Here is a 19,491-nt window from a genome sequence, read left to right as displayed (position 1 = left end):
ATACCATCGGATCTTCTGAGTTACTCAGCTCTGCTTGGCCCCGGGCCAGCTCGGGGCCCCAACCAGCTCGGGGCCCCAACCAGCTCGGGGCCCCAAGCAATTGCTTGTTTTGCCTGTTGGGTAGCGACGGGCCTGGTTGACACACTCATGACATAAATTTTATTCCTCTATGCGTCAATCTTGGTGTAGTGATGACTGTGCTCGTGCGCACGTTTGGGAGATTGCAGGCGATGGTTTTTTTTCAAAGCCTATGGTCGTGCTGAGGTAGTTCAGCGACAGTTAAGTGACCCAGAAAATAATGATTCTGCAGTGTTGGCCCATTGTTGGCCTAGTAGGCTTTAATGATCATCTTAGATGATCACAAAGAAAATTAATGTTTTTTCTATGCAAAATTATCCAGCCGATCACTTTTGGTCTGTTTACAATGAAGCAACGACCTTATCATCTGGGGTGTGCAAACATTGCCATTGCCAACACACTCATAGAGGTGATCGCTTCATTGTGATACGCAAGCTCCTTCACCACAACAAGGGAACGATCACGAAGGGGAATTTTGCGGCTTGAAAGTCATCCGGCATTCAGAGATAAAATACAGCAGCGTGTGGACCATTTTTAGCCCAAGTCATCAGACCTTTTTTTAGTCGAATGTATCGCCCACTGTCAGTCCCTTCGGGATCCATCCCTCATTCATCTTAATAAAGGTGAGGTAATCTAGACTTTTGTGACCTAGGTGACTTCTCTTCTCAGTGACAATACCTCCTCCTTCACTGTAGTTCCTTTCTGACAGGACACTTGAAGCGGGGCAGGCCAGAAGTTTTGGGATAGCTCAGGCCACAGGTCAAGCCTGCACACCCAGTAGTCAAGGGGTTCATCGCTCCTCAGAGTGTCGAGTATCTGCAGTTAAGGCGAGGTAATCTGCTACCTGTCGGTCAAGTCGTTCTCTGAGGGTGGACCCCAAAGGGCTGTTGCGATGCGTAGGACTTAAAAAGCTCTGCATGTCCTCCATCAACAACACGTCTGTAAAGCGTCCTGTCTTTGCCGGCGTGGTCGTGGTAGGAGGAGGATTACTTTCACCTCTTCCCCTGTTAGATTCCCGTTGTGCTGTGACATTACCCTTTTACGCTGTGTAAAGCATACTTTTTAATTTATTTTGGAACTACTGCATCCTTTCCGACTTCCGGTGGTTCGGTAACATTTCAGGCACTTTCTGCTTATGCCGGGGGTCTAGTAGCGTGGCCACCCAGTACAGGTCGTTCTCCATCAGCCTTTTTGTACGAGGGTCCCTCAACAGACACGACAGCATGAAAGACCCCATTTGCACAAGGTTGGATGCCGAGCTCCTCATGTCCCGTTCCTTGTCCTCACTGATCTCACTGAAGGTCTGTTCTTCCCCCCAGCCATGTACAACACCACGGGAACCAGATAGGTGACAACGAGCACCCTGGGATGCCTGCTGTGGTTGGTCTTCCTCCTCCTCAAAGCCACATTGCTCCTCTGACCCTCTTCTTCAGACTCATCTTCCAGCTTTGCCGCAGGTCCAGCAAGCAATGCTGATGAGGCTGTTTCTGGTGGTGATGATGGTGACCACAACTCTTCCTCTTCCTCTTCATGCTCATCTATGGCCTGATCCAGCACTCTTCGCAGGGCACGCTCCAGGAAGAAAACAAATGGGATGATGTCGCTGATGGTGCCTGACTGGCATGTTGTTTCGGCGCTGAATGTCTAAAAAGTGCGCCATGGCCGTGTAGGAATGCCTGAAATGGCCACACATCTTCCTGGCCTGCTTGAGGACGTCCTGTAAGCCTGGGTACTTATGCACAAAGCGTTGTACGATCATATTACACACATGTGCCATGCACGGCACATGTGACAACTTGCCCAAATTAAATGCCACCAACAAATTGCTTCCGTTGTCACACACCACTTTGCCGATCTCCAGTTGGTGCGAAGTCAGCCACTGATCCGCCTGTGCGTTCAGGGCAGACAGGAGTGCTGGTCTAGTGTGACTCTCTGATTTCAGACAAGTCAACCCCAAGACGGCGTGACACTATTGTATCCGGGATGTGGAATAGCCCCTGGGGAGCTAGGGGGGTGCCGTTGATGTGGAGCAAGACGCAGCAGCAGAAGAGGACTCAGCTGAGGAGGTTATGGAAGAGAATGAAGTAGGAGGAGTAGAGGAGGTGGCAGCAGGCCTGCCTGCAAGTTGTGGCGGTGTCACCAACTCCTCTGCAGAGCCACGCATTCCATGCTTGGCAGCCGTGAGCAGGTTTACCCAATGCCCAGTGTAGGTGATATCCCTTGCCCCAACACTGTGTGCCAGACATGCCATGACTTCCTTTTGCACAATCAAGTACAGGTTGGGGATTGCCTTTTGTGCAAAGAAATTTCGTCCGGGTACCTTCCACTGCGGTGTCCCAAAAGCTACAAATTGTTTGAAGGCTTCAGACTCCACCATCTTGTATGGTAAAAGCTGGCGGGCTAAGAGTTCCGACAGGCCAGCTGTCAGACGCCGGGCAAGGGGGTGATTTTGTGACATTGGCTTCTTACACTCAAACATTTCCTTGACAGACACCTGACTGTGGGCAGATGAGATGGAACTGCTCAAGGCGAGAGGCGGAGTGGTGGGTGGTTGCGAGGGGGCAAGGAGGACAGCAGTGGTTGACGTGGCTGAAGATGCTGGACCAGGAGGAGGATGGTGGCTTTGAGTTTGTGTGCTGCTTGTACTCTTCATCATGTGTTGATCCCATAGGCGTTTGTGATGTGAGATCATGTGCCTTCGCAAAGCAGTTGTACCTAGGTGGGTGTTGGACTTCCCACGACTCAGTTTCTTTTGGCACAGGTTGCAAATGGCATCACTGTGGTCAGAGGCAGACACACAAAAAAAATGCCACACTGCTGAGCTTTGCAATGACGGCATTCTGGTGGTGGCAACAGCATGCGTTGATTGGCGTGCTGTCTGGCTGACCCCGGGTGCCGATACATGCTGTCTGACTGTGCCACTAGCTCCTTGCGACGAACTGCCCCTGCTTCCAACTCGTCTCCTCCTCCTCTCTGTCTCCCCTTCTGAACTTTCCCCCTCTTCTTCTTCTCTTTGAGCGGGCAACAACGTGACATCCACGGACACATCGTCATCATCAACCGCTGCACTTGTATCTGACACCTCAGCAAAGGAAGCAGCAGCGGGTACAACATCATCATCATCATCACACTATACGTCCATGTGTGTAATGCTGCCTGACTGAGACATATCCCTGTTATCTACATCCTCTGGCAATAATGGTTGTGCATCACTCATTTCTTCCAACAGATGTGTAAATAACTCCTCTGACAGATCAAGTGAAGCGGCTCTGGTGCTAGTGTTGGTGGTGGCGGCAGGCGGGCGAGTGGTAACTTGAGAGGTGCCCGAAGCTGAGCTGGAGGAGGATGGTGCATCAAGGTTCTGAGCGGAAGCTGTAGAAGATTGGGTGTCCTGTGTTAGCCAGTCAACTATGTCCTCAGAACTTTTCGAGTTCAGGGTACGTGGCCTCTGAACACTGGGCATTATTCTAGGGCCAAAGGGAATCACAGCACCACGACCACGACGGCCCCTGTGGGGTGGCCTGCCTCTGCCTGTACAAGCTACTGTGACACCAGATATGAATGACGCTGAAGTGACACTATGCGCTGGGCCTTAGACACACAAACAGGTGTGTGCAACTGACTGCTAGTTATTCAGTCAAAATTGTTGTTCTTCTTTAAATGTAATCGAATGTGACACCAGATATGAGTGGCGCTGGTGACACTATGCACTTGCAGGGCTGTGAGCCTGACACACACACTGGCAGGCAACTGCAATTTGATTACACAGGAAAAAAAAAAAGCAGACTAATGTTCTAGCCCTAAAAAGGGCTTTTTGAGGTGCTGTCCTTAGAGCAGAGATCAGATGAGTCCTTCAGGACTGGAGTGGACACTGAATACACTGCCCTAGCTATCGATTTCCTATTATATCAGCAGCAGCAGCACTGTCCCTGCTCTCACTGTGAATCTAAAATGGATGCTGTCCAGGAGGTGGGAGGGTCTGGGAGGGAGGGTCTGCTGCTGATTGGCTGGAATGTGTCTGCTGACTGTGAGGTACAGGGTCAAAGTTTACTCAATGATGATGTATAGGGGGCGGACCGAACATCGCATATGTTCGCCCGCCGCGGCAAACACGAACAACCTATGCTTACCGGGAACTGTTCGCCGGCGAATAGTTTGGGACATCTCTAGTCACCAATGCCTGATGCATCAGACTACATCATCCATGGTGCCACACCGACACTTTGACAAAAGAGACCGGTTTCTTCTGCTTACCTGCCTCAGCTACTATTCTGATGCTGCCACCCGCCTGATGCAACACATCTGATGCCAAGTGCTCCTTATTTCACCCACCATCTTCAGCTGGTACTGGTATTGCCACCCACCTCCCCACTCTGTCACCGGGTCACTCTGTGGTCTCCTGATGCTGCTGCCACCTTCACACTATTACTCCTCCTTATGCTGCTACTTCTGCCACCTCCAGACTCTGTCATTGGGCCACTCTGTGGTCTCCCTATGCTGCTGCTGCCACCTCCACACTGTCATTGTGCCACCCTGTGGCCTCCCCCTGATGCTTCTGCTGCCACCTCCACACTGTCATTGTGCCACCCTGTGGCCTCCTCCTGATGCTTCTGCTGCCACCTCCACACTGTCATTGTGCCACCCTGTGGCCTCCCCCTGATGCTTCTGCTGCCACCTCCACACTGTCATTGTGCCACCCTGTGGCCTCCCCCTGATGCTTCTGCTGCCACCTCCACACTGTCATTGTGCCACCCTGTGGCCTCCTCCTGATGCTTCTGCTGCCACCTCCACACTGTCATTGTGCCACTCTGTGGCCTCCTGATGCTGCTACTGTTATCTAGTCACTATATGGCGGTGTTATCCAGTCACTGTATGATGGTGTTATCCTTTCACTCTATGGCTAAATGGAGGTGTTATCCAGTCACTGTATGGCGGTGTTATCCAGTCACTGTATGGCTAAATGGTCCAGTAACTATATGACGGTGTTATTAAATCACCATATGACGATGTTATCCAGTCAATGTATGGAGGTGTTATCCAGTCCCTGTATGGTGGTGTTATCCAGTCACTGTATGGCTGAATGGAGGTGTTATCCAGTCACTGTATGGCGGTGTTATCCAGTCCCTGTATGGTGGTGTTATCCAGTCACTGTATGGCTGAATAGAGGTGTTATCCAGTCATTGTATGGCAGTGTTATCCAGTCGCTGTACGGCGGTTTTATTCAGTTACTATATGACGGTGTTATCCAGTCACCGTATGGCGGTTTTATCCAGTCACTGTACGGCGGCGTTAGCCAGTCACTGTACGGCGGCGTTAGCCAGTCACTGTACGGCGGCGTTAGCCAGTCACTGTATGGCAGTGTTATTCAGTCACTGTATGGCGATGTTATATTGTCACTGTATTGCTGTATGGAGGTGTTATCCAGTCACTGTATGGAGGTGTTATCCAGTCACTGTATGGAGGTGCTATCCAATCACTGTATGGCGACGTTATCCAGTCACTGTATGGCGATGTTATATTGTCACTGTATTGCTGTATGGAGGTGTTATCCAGTCACTGTATGGAGGTGCTATCCAATCACTGTATGGCGACGTTATCCAGTCACTGTACGGCAGTGTTAGCCAGTCACTGTACGGCAGTGTTATCCAGTCACTGTATGGCAGTGTTATTCAGTCACTGTATGGCAGTGTTATCCAGTCACTGTATAGCTGTATGGAGGTGTTATCCAGTCACTGTATGGAGGAGCTATCCAATCACTGTATGGCGACGTTATCCAGTCACTGTACGGCAGTGTTATCCAGTCACTGTGGGGCAGTGTTATCCAGTCGCTGTATGGAGGTGTTATCCAGTCACTGTACAGCGGTGTTATCCAGTCATTGTATGGCAGTGTTATCCAGTTACTATATGACAGTGTTATCCAGTCACTGTATGGAGGTGGTATCAAGTCACGGTATGGAGGTGGTATCCAGTCACTGTATGGCGGCATTATCCAGTCATTGTATGACAGCGTTATTCAATCACTGGATGGCGGTGTTATCCAGTCACTGTATGGCGGTGTTATCCAGTCACTGTATGATAGAGTTTTCCAGTCACTGTATGGCGGTGTTATACAGTCACTGTATGGCGGTGTTATCCAGTCATTGTGTGCTGGTGTTATCCAGTCACTGTATGGAGGTGTTATTCAGTCACTTTATGGTAGTGTTTTCCAGTAACTGTACGGCGGTGTTATCCATTCACTGTACTGCGGTGTTATCCAGTCATTGTACGGCAGTTTAATTCAGTCACTGTACGAAGGTGTTATCCAGTCACTGTATGATAGAGTTTTCCAGTCACTGTATGGCGGTGTTATACAGTCACTGTGTGCTGGTGTTTTCCAGTAACTGTACGGCGGTGTTATACAGTCACTGTATGGTGGTGTTATCCAGTCATTGTGTGCTGGTGTTATGCAGTCACTGTACGGCGGTGTTATACAGTCACTGTATGGCGGTGTTATCCAGTCATTGTACGGCAGTTTAATTCAGTCACTGTACGGCGTTTTTATCAAGTTACTGTATGGCGGTGTTATCCAGTCACTGAATGACAATGTTATCCAGTCACTGAAAGGAGGTGTTATCCAGTCACTAAATGGAGGTGTTATCCAGTCACTAAATGGAGGTGTTATCCAGTCACTAAATGGAGGTGTTATCCAGTCACTAAATGGAGGTGTTATCCAGTCACTGTATGGAGGTGTTATCCAGTCACTGTATGGAGGTGTTATCCAGTCACTGTATGGCGGCATTATCTAGTCATGGTATGACGGCGTTATCCAGTCACTGTATGGCGGTGCTATCCAGTCATTGTATGCCAGTGTTATCCAGTCACTGTACGGCTGGTGGCTTGGGCAGATAAGTGGCAGATGAGGTTTAACACTGACAAATGTAAAGTTATGCACATGGGAAGGAATAATGCAAGTCACCCGTACATACTAAATGGTAAAACACTCGGTAACACTTACAAGGAAAAGGATCTAGGAATTTTAATAAACAGCAAACTAAGCTGCAAAAACCAGTGTCAGGCAGCTGCTGCCAAGGCCAATAAGATAATGGGTTGCATCAGAAGGGGCATAGATGCCGGTGATAAGAACATAGTCCTACCACTTTACACATCACTGGTCAGACCACACATGGAGGACTGTGTACAGTTCTGGGCTCCTGTAAACAAGGCAGACATAGCAGTGCTGGAAAGGGTCCAGAGGAGGGCAACTAAAGTAATAACTGGAATGGGGCAACTACAGGACCCTGAAAGATTATCAACATTAGGGTTATTCACTTTAGAAAAAAGACGACTGAGGGGAGATCAAATTACTATGTATAAATATATCAGGGGTCAGTACAGAGATCACTCCCATCATCTATTTATCCCCAGGACGGTGACTGTGACAAGGGGACATCCTCTGCGTCTGGAGGAAAGAAGGTTTGTACACAAACATAGAAGAGGATTCTTTACTGTAAGAGCAGTGAGACTCTGGACTCTTTACGGTAAGAGCAGTGAGACTATGGACTCTATACTGTAAGAGCAGTGAGACTATGGACTCTATACTGTAAGAGCAGTGAGACTATGGACTCTATACTGTAAGAGCAGTGAGACTATGGACTCTGTACTGTAAGAGCAGTGAGACTATGGACTCTTTACTGTAAGAGCAGTGAGACTATGGACTCTTTACAGTAAGAGCAGTGAGACTATGGACTCTATACTGTAAGAGCAGTGAGACTATGGACTCTATACTGTAAGAGCAGTGAGACTATGGACTCTATACTGTAAGAGCAGTGAGACTATGGACTCTTTACTGTAAGAGCAGTGAGACTATGGACTCTATACTGTAAGAGCAGTGAGACTGTGGACTCTATACTTTAAGAGCAGTGAGACTATGGACTCTATACTGTAAGAGCAGTGAGACTATGGACTCTTTACTGTAAGAGCAGTGAGACTATGGACTCTTTACTGTAAGAGCAGTGACACTATGGACTCTATACTGTAAGAGCGGTGAGACTATGGACTCTATACTGTAAGAGCAGTGAGACTATGGACTCTTTACAGTAAGAGCAGTAAGACTATGGACTCTGTACTGCAAGAGCAGTGAGACTATGGACTCTTCACTGTAAGAGCGGTGAGACTATGGACTCTATACTGTAAGAGCAGTGAGACTATGGACTCTATACTGTAAGAGCAGTGAGACTATGGACTCTTCACTGTAAGAGCAGTGAGACTATGGACTCTATACTGTAAGAGCAGTGAGACTATGGACTCTGTACTGTAAGAGCAGTGAGACTATGGACTCTTTACTGTAAGAGCAGTGAGACTATGGACTCTATACTGTAAGAGCAGTGAGACTATGGACTCTATACTGTAAGAGCAGTGAGACTATGGACTCTATACTGTAAGAGCAGTGAGACTATGGACTCTTTACTGTAAGAGCAGTGAGACTATGGACTCTATACTGTAAGAGCAGTGAGACTATGGACTCTGTACTGTAAGAGCAGTGAGACTATGGACTCTATACTGTAAGAGCAGTGAGACTATGGACTCTATACTGTAAGAGCAGTGAGACTATGGACTCTATACTGTAAGAGCAGTGAGACTATGGACTCTTTACTGTAAGAGCAGTGAGACTGTGGACTCTATACTGTAAGAGCAGTGAGACTATGGACTCTTTACTGTAAGAGCAGTGAGGCTATGGACTCTATACTGTAAGAGCAGTGAGACTATGGACTCTATACTGTAAGAGCAGTGAGACTATGGACTCTTTACTGTAAGAGCAGTGAGACTGTGGACTCTTTACTGTAAGAGCAGTGAGACTATGGACTCTATACTGTAAGAGCAGTGAGACTATGGACTCTGTACTGTAAGAGCAGTGAGACTATGGACTCTTTACTGTAAGAGCAGTGAGACTATGGACTCTATACTGTAAGAGCAGTGAGACTATGGACTCTTTACTGTAAGAGCAGTGAGACTATGGACTCTATACTGTAAGAGCAGTGAGACTATGGACTCTTTACAGTAAGAGCAGTGAGACTATGGACTCTATACTGTAAGAGCAGTGAGACTATGGAGCTCTTTACGGTAAGAGCAGTGAGACTATGGAGCTCTTTACGGTAAGAGCAGTGAGACTATGGAGCTCTCTGCCTGAGGAGGTGGTGATGGTGAGTACAATAAAGGAATTCAGGAGGGGCCTGGATGTATTTCTGAGCGTAATAATATTACAGGCTATAGCTACTAGAGAGGGGTCAGGGATCCAGGGAGTTATTCTGATGCCTGGTTGGAGTCTGGAAGGATTTTTTAGTCCCCTAAAGTGAGGAAAATTGGCTTCTGCCTCACAGTTTTTTTTTTTGCCTTCCTCTGGATCAACTTGCAGGATGACAGGCCGAACTGGATGGGCAAATGTCTTTTTTCGGCCTAATGTACTATGTTACTATGTTACGGCGGTGTTATCCAGTCACTGTACGGCGGTGTTATCCAGTCACTGTATGGAGGTGTTATCCAGTCACTGTATGATAATGTTATCCAGTTACTGTATGGAGGTGCTATCCAGTCATTGTATGGCGGCATTATCCAGTCATAGTATGGCGGCGTTATCCAGTCACTGTATGATGGTCTTATCCAGTGTCACTGCCAGATTTCTAAGAAGCTCTGACAGACGTTCTTCAGTACCACTTGCTTGAGGTTCTTTTGTTTTGGTTTAGTTTTGTCATCTCGTTCCCCTCTCTCAGCTGTCATCTAGTTGCACTGATTGCATCCCTTTATATCCCCTCCCATACTGCATCACTTTGCGGTTTATACAACTTCCTGGTGTCACGAGGGTGTCAAGAGCCACGTCTGACTCCGTTATACCCGGGGTCAGGAAGTCGCAGCGGGTGGCTGCGCGCTCTATGTCTAAAGATCACGTTGTTTCTTAGTGATTGTTTTCTGTGTTTGCCTTGCTATCCTTTTTGTCTCACTCAGGGATCCGTAGCTTCTCCTCCTCAGCTGTTTCTTGTCTGCCACTCCCAACCTCCTTATATTCTCCTCTCACACTTCTCTAGTTGCCAGTTATAGAGCTTCCTGCCTGGACATCTATACTGACCCACTGGAGCTGTGAATCCTGGTTGTTGTTCCAGAGTGCTTCCCTCCGGATCCCTGTTGGGCTTTTTGTTGTCTCCTGTTGTCGCCCACCTGGGATTATATGTTTAGTCTGTATTGTCTGTCCTCCCCTTGGTGTTTTCCTTTAGAGCTAGTGGTGCGGACTAGTGTTCCCACCGCCCTGTTCACTATCTAGGGCTCATCCTAGGGAAAGCCAGGGTTTTAGGCACGTGATCGGCGTACGGGTGATGAACCCGTCTAGGGACGTCAGGGCAGCCAGGTGCCAGCCGCAATGGGAGTCAGGGGTCACCACCTTCCCCCTCACTTGGGCAGGGCCTTCCTCTTTCCCTCCCTCTGTGTCACGTATGTGATAGTCACGCCGATCGTGATACCTGGATTGTGCTCACTGCTAGATACTTCAACTGCTGGTGCCTCAAATAAGTCTGTTCCTTTATTTGTGTTTTCCTGTTGGCTTGATCCTAGGTGACCCTGACTCCCTCTGTATTAATTAAAATCACTGTATGATGGTCTTATCCACTGTATGGCGGTTATTCAGTCACTGTATGTAGGTGTTATCCGGTCACTGTATGGAGGTGATATCCAGTCACTGTATGGCGGTGTTATCCGGTCACTGTATGGCAGTGTTATCCAGTCATGGTATGAGCTATTATCCAGTATGGTGGTATTATTTAGTCTCTATATGTTGGTGATTATATAGTCAGTATTCGGGGGTAGGGCTAATATCTTTGCAGTATTTACTGTAGATTCCAGCACATGATACTGTGGAGTGATCCTTGTAGAATACAGTCCACCCCGCTGATCCCCAGGACCAGGCTGTGCGCTCTGCCCGCGCATGCAGTACATTGCAGCCTCCCTTCTCTGCCTCTAGCACTTGGCACTATCATGGCACACTGAGGCCGCTTTCACATCACGTTTTGCCATTCATCTAATGTATACATAAAATGTATATGTTACCAAATGCCTCAGACTGACACCGCGGCATCCGTCACCATAGAGTCCCATTGCAAAAAAATAAAAAATGTGTTACCTTATACTTTTATTTTAACAGACTTTGCAGGATACAAAAGCAAAGTCTTCTGCGCGATTGTATCCCTTTTTTCCAATGTATACATCAAACGGAAGGCAAAAATGTGATGTGAACCCTCCCTTACATATGCACACATACGATGCCAGGATAGTCATGGGGGGGGGCCCATACAAAATTTTGCTGTGGGGCCCAGTCAATTCTAGCTACGCCCCAGCAACTGAGTAGATACCAGTTGAAGAGCACTTTTCAGTTTGCTACAGCGTATATGGCGCACGATTATCAATTGTGGGAAGTTTATTATCCCAACTGGGACTCATTTCTGGGTCACAGGGGGCGCATGCTGAGGGTTTGTGCCAGTTGTTATACACCCCAGTGATATGGAGTTCCTCCTGTGACACCCCAGTGATTATTGTTTTTTTTATTTGTGGTGCCTTAGGGAACGGAGCTCCTAGAGCGTGCCTCCTTTCATGTTGGTGCCGACACCGGAAGTCCGACAGCTACATATTTATCCTCTGACCGCCTAATGTCCCTCCAGCCACAGTTCCCTACAAAGTTGTTTGCTGTCAGGTGAACGCCTATTGGCTAATTTTTGGGGCCTGTACTGGCAAGTTCTCACAATAATACTTGAGACCTTATAAAATGTGAAGTTGTGTGTACCGGAAAAAAAAAAATCGCATCATTAGGGATTTCGCAATGGCGCTTTTTTTAAACACTCGATCTGCATGTACAGCGATTGTTATAACATCCATGTGAAATGTAATAAAATACACGGCTTTAATGTCAAATTACTTGCAGCGATCAGAAATTCTTCCTCCACGTTGCGAAAATTGTTGCCAACCATCTTTTCTGATCGCATCCACGTTCGGTCTGGTGGAAACCCAGTTGCTGTAGTAGGCCGCGCATATTTTGCGCATGCGCATAGGCGAAAATTACATTGCCGATATTTCGCATTGAAAAAAATAATGAATGGAGATCGCAAATTTGAATAATACATCTGGTGTCACTGTCCGTGTTGTAGGACTATTTGTGCACTTCTAGTAAGTATTTGGTGGCCGATGTTCGTCCATCACTACTCTTGTCGTCTGTACCTCAAGAACATCGCCAGAATCCACCCTTTTCTTAGGTTGGAAACGGCAAAAAACTCTTGTTGTTGCCTTGATTCATTCTCATCTTGACTACTGCAACGCATTACTAATCGGTCTCCCTCTCACTAAACTCTCCCCCTTCAGTCTGTCCTAAATGCATCCAACCGCTACACTGATGCTACTAGCCTGTGCCAATCACTTCACTGGTTGCCGATCCACCACAGAATACAGTTCAAACTTCTCTCCCACAAAGCTCTGCACAGTGCTGCACCTCCATACATCTCCTCCCTCATCTCCATCTACCACCCTACTCCTGCTCTCCACAGTGCTGCACCTCCATACATCTCCTCCCTCATCTCCATCTATCACCCTACTCCTGCTGTCCACAGTGCTGCACCTCCATACATCTCCTCCCTCATCTCCATCTACCACCCTACTCCTGCTCTCCACAGTGCTGCACCTCCATACATCTCCTCCCTCATCTCCATCTACCACCCTACTCCTGCTCTCCACAGTGCTGCACCTCCATACATCTCCTCCCTCCTCTCCATCTACCACCCTACTCCTGCTCTCCACAGTGCTGCACCTCCATACATCTCCTCCCTCATCTCCATCTACCACCCTACTCCTGCTCTCCACAGTGCTGCACCTCCATACATCTCCTCTCTCATCTCCATCTACCACCCTACTCCTGCTCTCCACAGTGCTGCACCTCAATACATCTCCTCCATCATCTCCATCTACCACCCTACTCCTGCTCTCCACAGTGCTGCACCTCCATACATCTCCTCCCTCCTCTCCATCTACCACGCTACTCCTGCTCTCCACAGTTCTGCACCTCCATACATCTCCTCCCTCCTCTCCATCTACCACCCTACTCCTGCTCTCCACAGTGCTGCACCTCAATACATCTCCTCCCTCATCTCCATCTACCACCCTACTCCTGCTCTCCACAGTGCTGCACCTCCATACATCTCCTCCCTCATCTCCATCTACCACCCTACTCCTGCTCTCCACAGTGCTGCACCTCCATACATCTCCTCCCTCATCTCCATCTACCACCCTACTCCTGCTGTCCACAGTGCTGCACCTCCATACATCTCCTCCCTCATCTCCATCTACCACCCTACTCGTGCTCTCCACAGTGCTGCACCTCCATACATCTCCTCCCTCATCTCCATCTACCACACTACTCCTGCTCTCCACAGTGCTGCACCTCCATACAGCTCCTCCCTCATCTCCCTCTATCACCCTACTCCTGCTCTCCACAGTGCTGCACCTCCATACATCTCCTCCCTCATCTCATCTACCACCCTACTCCTGCTCTCCACAGTGCTGCACCTCCATACATCTCCTCCCTCATCTCCCTCTACCACCCTACTCCTGCTCTCCACAGTGCTGCACCTCCATACATCTCCTTCCTCATCTCCATCTACCACCCTACTCCTGCTCTCCACAGTACTGCACCTCCATACATCTCCTCCTCATCTCCATCTACCACCCTACTCGTGCTCTCCACAGTGCTGCACCTCCATACATCTCCTCCCTCATCTCCATCTACCACCCTACTCATGCTCTCCACAGTGCTGCACCTCCATACATCTCCTCCCTCATCTCCATCTACCACCCTACTCCTGCTCTCCACAGTGCTGCACCTCCATACATCTCCTTCCTCATCTCCATCTACCACCCTACTCCTGCTCTCCACAGTGCTGCACCTCCATACATCTCCTCCCTCATCTACATCTACCACCCTACTCCTGCTCTCCACAGTGCTGCACCTTTATACATCTCCTCCCTCATCTCCATCTATCACCCTACTCATGCTCTCCACAGTGCTGCACCTCCATACATCTCCTCCCTCATCTCCCTCTATCACCCTACTCCTGCTCTCCACAGTGCTGCACCTCCATACATCTCCTTCCTCATCTCCATCTACCACCCTACTCCTGCTCTCCACAGTGCTGCACCTCCATACATCTCCTCCTCATCTCCATATACCACCCTACTCCTGCTCTCCACAGTGCTGCACCTCCATACATCTCCTCCCTCATCTCCATCTACCACCCTACTCGTGCTCTCCACAGTGCTTCACCTCCATACATCTCCTCCCTCATCTCCATCTACCACCCTACTCATGCTCTCCGTTCTGTTAGTGACCTAAGATTAATAACCTCCATAATTCGCACCTCTCACTCCCGTCTTCAAGACTTTTTTCTCGAGCTGCACCTAATCTCTGGAATACTCTGCCTCGGAATATTATGTCAATTCACAACTTCTCCACCTTAATACGTGCCTTAAAAACACATATTTTCAGGCAGGTTTATCAAGCTTCCTAAAATAACTTTTTCCCGACTAAACCTCTCCCCCACCAATGCCTCAACTACCTGATGTGTCACCCCCAATTCCTCATAGATTGTAAGCTCTTGCGAGCAGGGCCCTGACTCCTAGTGTTTCAGTTGCATATTAGCCAGTTACTTTTGTTTTGTACATGAACCCTATGAATTTGTAAAGCGCTGCGGAATATGTTTTTTGCTTAAGATATGAAGGGAATGTATCATTTTAAACTTTATGCCTTTTGGAGATCATTTCATCTTCAACTTGCTTAATCTGTTCACAGCAGTTTTGACCAGGGTGCCCAGACCTTTGCATGTCACTGTATTCCTCAGCGAGTTCGCAGTTGCATTAGGGTATTCCGTTATAGGTCTGGTTTCCGTTATGCAGGATGGAAAACAAAGTCCTGTTATGCTTACACATAGAAATCTATTATGATGGATCAGATCAGAATGCCTCTTAAAGGCTTCCATTTTGCATTCCGTCCAAGAAGTCTGTTATATTCCATTATAACTCGTTTTCATTTCATTAAACTAAATATCTCTTTCTTCTACAGACAGTGACATCTGCCAGAAATGTCCTGAAGATCAGTGGCCAGATCCAGGAAAAACAAGATGTCTTCCTAAAGTCTATGAATTTCTCTCCTATAAAGACGATACTGTGGCTTCAGTCTTCTCTATAATTGTGATTCTCTGCTGTGCTATAACCTGCTATATCATAAAAAAGTTAATCTTACATTGGGACACTCCTCTAGTAAAGGCCAATAACCGAACAGTGAGCTTCATTCTCCTGGTCTCCATCATGTTGAGCTTCCTCTGTGTCTCTTTCTTCCTTGGTTGTCCAGTAGACATAACCTGTATGATGAGACAAACATCCTTTGGGATTTTCTTCTCAGTTGCACTCTCTTCAGTTTTGGCCAAGACTATCATGGTCTGCATTGCTTTCAAAGCCACCAAACCAGGCAGTGCCTGGAGGAAGTTGGTGGAGATCAGAGTGTCCTATTATGTGGTGGTGATATGTTCCTTCATACAAGTGAAGATCTGTGCTTTTTGGTTGTCAGTCTCTCCTCCATATCAGGAGTTTGACCACCACTCTTATCCTGGGAAGATCATTATTCAGTGTAATGAAGGCTCGGATATCTGGTTCTACTCCATGTTGGGTTATCTGGGGCTCCTGGCAGCTGTGAGCCTTGTTCTGGCTTTTATGGTGAGGACATTACCGGACAGTTTTAATGAGGCCAAGTACATCACCTTCAGCATGCTGGTGTTCTGCAGCGTCTGGATCTCCATGATACCAGCTTTTCTGAGCACCAGGGGAAAGAACATGGTGGCTGTGGAGATATTCGCCATATTGTCCTCATCTGCTGGAATATTAGCCTGTATATTCTTTCCTAAATGTTATATCCTAATAATGAAACCTGAGCTGAACTCCCGAAACCAATTAGTAAAAAAGTAAATTAAATGTAGTCACAATGAAGGATATACCATACAATGCATTGAGAAAGACGTGAGACCCTTTGACATTTTCACATTTTATGTTGTGGCCTTACAGTAAAATATATTTTAAAAAAAAAATCCAGTTTTCCCTATCGTTCTGCACACAATACTCCATAATGAGAAAGTAAATGTAGAATGTTCACAATTTTAGCAAATTTGTTGAAAAGACATAAACATAAGTATTCAGACCCGTAACTCAAAGCTTAGTTGAAGCCTCTTTGACAGAGATTCCAGGCTCCAGTCTTCTTGTGAATCATGCCAAGAGGTTTTCACCCCTGAGTCTCTGCAAACTCGTGTAGGCTTGTGCAGACTTACTGCCCCACCATGTCGCACGTCCCCGTGATGTTCACGATCCAATTGGATATCTGCTCTATCAACTTTCGATGTTCTTTTATGCGCCTACCATGGTGATCACGGTTGGTGGGGAATCAGGGTTCCACGCCGGAGAGGGAGCATGAGAAAGGCAGACCTCATTCAAGGGAGGATTCATTTTTTCAAATGTAAAATTATAGAGTTGAAATATGGGAGAAATTATTAAAGCATAAAAGTGGGATAACTTTTTAAAGTTTAAGCATTGAATAAAAGGATGTGGCGCGCATTAATTAATGTCAACTATGCAGAGCAGGGGTTTCTATCCGGCAAAATTTGAAAAATGTCACCTGACAATGTAATTGACGATTTTTTTAAATGTATGTTCCTGTCACCTATGTAGAGGTGCCCCAGTGACATCCACCATCCATTTGGATATCTTCTCTATCAACTTTCGATATTCTTTTCTGAGCCTACCATGTTGATGTTATTGGAGAATCAGGGTCCCATTCCGGAGAGAGAGCGTGAGAAAAAGAGAACAAATTTAAGGGAGATAAATTTATTAAACATTTTTGGGATTGAGCAGAAATGTGGGAAAAGCTATTGAGGCGCAAATGTGGAACAAATTACAGAAGCCCAAATGTGGGCCAAAAGAATAAAGCGGAATTGTGGGAAAAGCTATTGAGGCGCAAATGTGGAACAAATTATAGAAGCCCAAATGTGGGCCAAAAGAGTCAAGCGGAATTGTGGTAAAAGCTATTGAGGCGCAAATGTGGAACAAATTACAGAAGCCCAAATGTGGGCCAAAAGAGTCAAGCGGAAATGTGGGAAAAGCTATTGAGGCGCAAATGCTGTACAAATTATAGAAGCCCAAATGTGGGCCAAAAGAGTCAAGCGGAATTGTGGGAAAAGCTATTGAGGCGCAAATGCTGGCCAAAAGAGTATAGCGGAAATGTGGGCCAAAGTATTGAAGCTTAAATGTGGTACAACTTGTTTAAGTTTAAGCATTGAATGAAAGGAGGTGGCGCGCATCAATTACAGAAGCATTTCAGAAATTTTATTCCCTGTCACCTGTGCAGAGCAGCGGTTTATTCACGTCTAAAATTGTATAATGTCAACCCAAGAATGTAACAGAAAAATTACAGAAATGTATGAACCTGTCTACTTGGTAGAGCAGGGGACTATGACAGAAAACAATTGTTTATTGTCCCCCGAAAAAGTAAAATAAAAATTATTGAAATTGATTAAGCTGTCAACTAGGTAGAGGAGGGGAATATTACACCCAAAAATTGGTGACTTTGACCCTAAAATGTAACTGACAAATGTTTTTGTTTTTTTTACCGGTCTAAGGCCTCATGCACACGACCGTTGTGTGCACCCGTGTCCGTTGTCCCGTTTAACGTGATTTTCTGCGGTCCCATTGACTTTCAATGGGTCTGTTGAAAACTTGGCTAATGCACCGTTTGTCACCCGCGCCCGTGATCCGTGTTTCCAGCCCGTCCAAAAAATATAACCTGTCCTATTTTTTTCACGGCTAACGGTTCGCGGCCCCATTTAAGTCAATGGGATCGTTAAAAACGTGGTTGCACACCCGTTTGACATCCGCGCCCCTTTTATTTCTTACTTTTGCCATGGCCAAACTGTCTGGCAAAACTTGTGCCAAAAAAATAAAAAATATGTACAGGAAGTTTAAGGTCACAGGTTATGCTAATTTCTAGCCACCTGTGCCTAGAAGCTTCTGCGTGGTGAGGCAGACATTGGAGAGAATTTCCAGCCACCATGCCGCGTTGGAATGTGGAGAAACTTATAACCCTGGTCCAGGAGAGGCCCGAGCTTTGGGATACCAGAGCCAACGCTTATTTAGACCGTGGCAAAAAGGATGCGGCGTGGGAGCAAGTGGCCCGGAGCATGCGAAAGAGTGAATGGGCCAAAGCAGATGGCCGAGGCCGGGCAGAATTAGGTAAGTGATAGCAATGTAGTTGTGCTGTTCATGCCCCCTGTGTTGTAAAATGATGTAATTTTAAATTCCGTGAGGTCACAATAGTGTTTATTAGTGGTCCAGCTTCATTTAGCATAAAGGCCTGTACATGGTTTAAAAAAGCGACGTGTAATAAATACCATACTCCACCATTTCTAACTTTAACTGGCTGTCCCTCCCTATGCTACAGCGTACAGTACTCATGTCTAATCACATGTCTGGGCACTTTTTTTTGGGTGACACATGTGTCCTTGTAATTGACCATCTTCCAGTTGTCACCTTCACATATTGTAAAGTATTTTAGTCCTAAAGGCTTGCACGACTAGTCTCCACCTTCTTGTACTTCTTCATTAGTATCCACACACCTGCTGGACTGTACCATGTGCTGTTGAATCTGTCCAATTTAGTGAATTTTTTATTTTATTTTTTCTTAAATATTAATATTTGTATAAGTTTTTTTTAATTTAAAATACTTTCCAAAAAATTGTCTATTATGTCATTTCTTAACAGTGAAACAAACTAAAACCCGATGGGCGAGTTGCCGGGACCAATTCCGGAGGGAGGTTACAAGCAAAGGCCGGAGTGGGGAGGGTACATCCCGGAAACGGCCTTACATATATACTGCCCAGTTGCAGTTTTTAAGACAAGTAATGGATTTGAGGCTGTAAGTATTTTATATTTTTTTTGGTCATTTTAATTTTTGGTTAAACTTACGTTTGAATCTGGGTGAGCTAAAGTGTACAAGAAAGTAATGGGTTGAGTTGTGTTGTACTTTTGAAGACCTATCCATTCAGTAGGTCAGCCATGTCATAACTGACTCCATCCAGCTCTTTTCAAACTGCAACTCCCAGCATGCCAGAATAGCTGTAAGCTAACCAGTCCTGCTTGGAGTTGTAGTTGTGCATCAGCTGGCGGGCAACAGTTTGTACATGCCTGGTGTTGGTTGTCTCCATCAATTTTGTGGTGGAGTCACACCAGGCACCACCGCTGATGAGCTGTATGATGAGACGACACGTGCAGAGCGCAGATCGCGGATCCCCTCTCTATTTTGTTCCTGTTGTAGCAATT

General features: G+C 46.8%; 1 protein-coding gene across 1 annotated transcript in view; it reads left to right on the top strand.

Moving 5' to 3' along the window:
• Positions 1-16,095, top strand: part of LOC122924403 (vomeronasal type-2 receptor 26-like) — a 100,337-nt gene extending 84,242 nt beyond the window's left edge. Inside the window, exon 5 of the mRNA XM_044275448.1 lies at positions 15,197-16,095. Within this exon, the coding sequence (XP_044131383.1) occupies positions 15,197-16,095 (899 nt within the window). The remainder of the gene's footprint in view (positions 1-15,196) is intronic.
• Positions 16,096-19,491: the final 3,396 nt, after the last annotated feature.

This window comes from Bufo gargarizans, chromosome 1, assembly GCF_014858855.1.
Source record: "Bufo gargarizans isolate SCDJY-AF-19 chromosome 1, ASM1485885v1, whole genome shotgun sequence".
Classification (NCBI taxonomy): Eukaryota; Metazoa; Chordata; class Amphibia; order Anura; family Bufonidae; genus Bufo; species Bufo gargarizans.
This window is presented reverse-complemented; position numbering and strand designations above follow the sequence as displayed.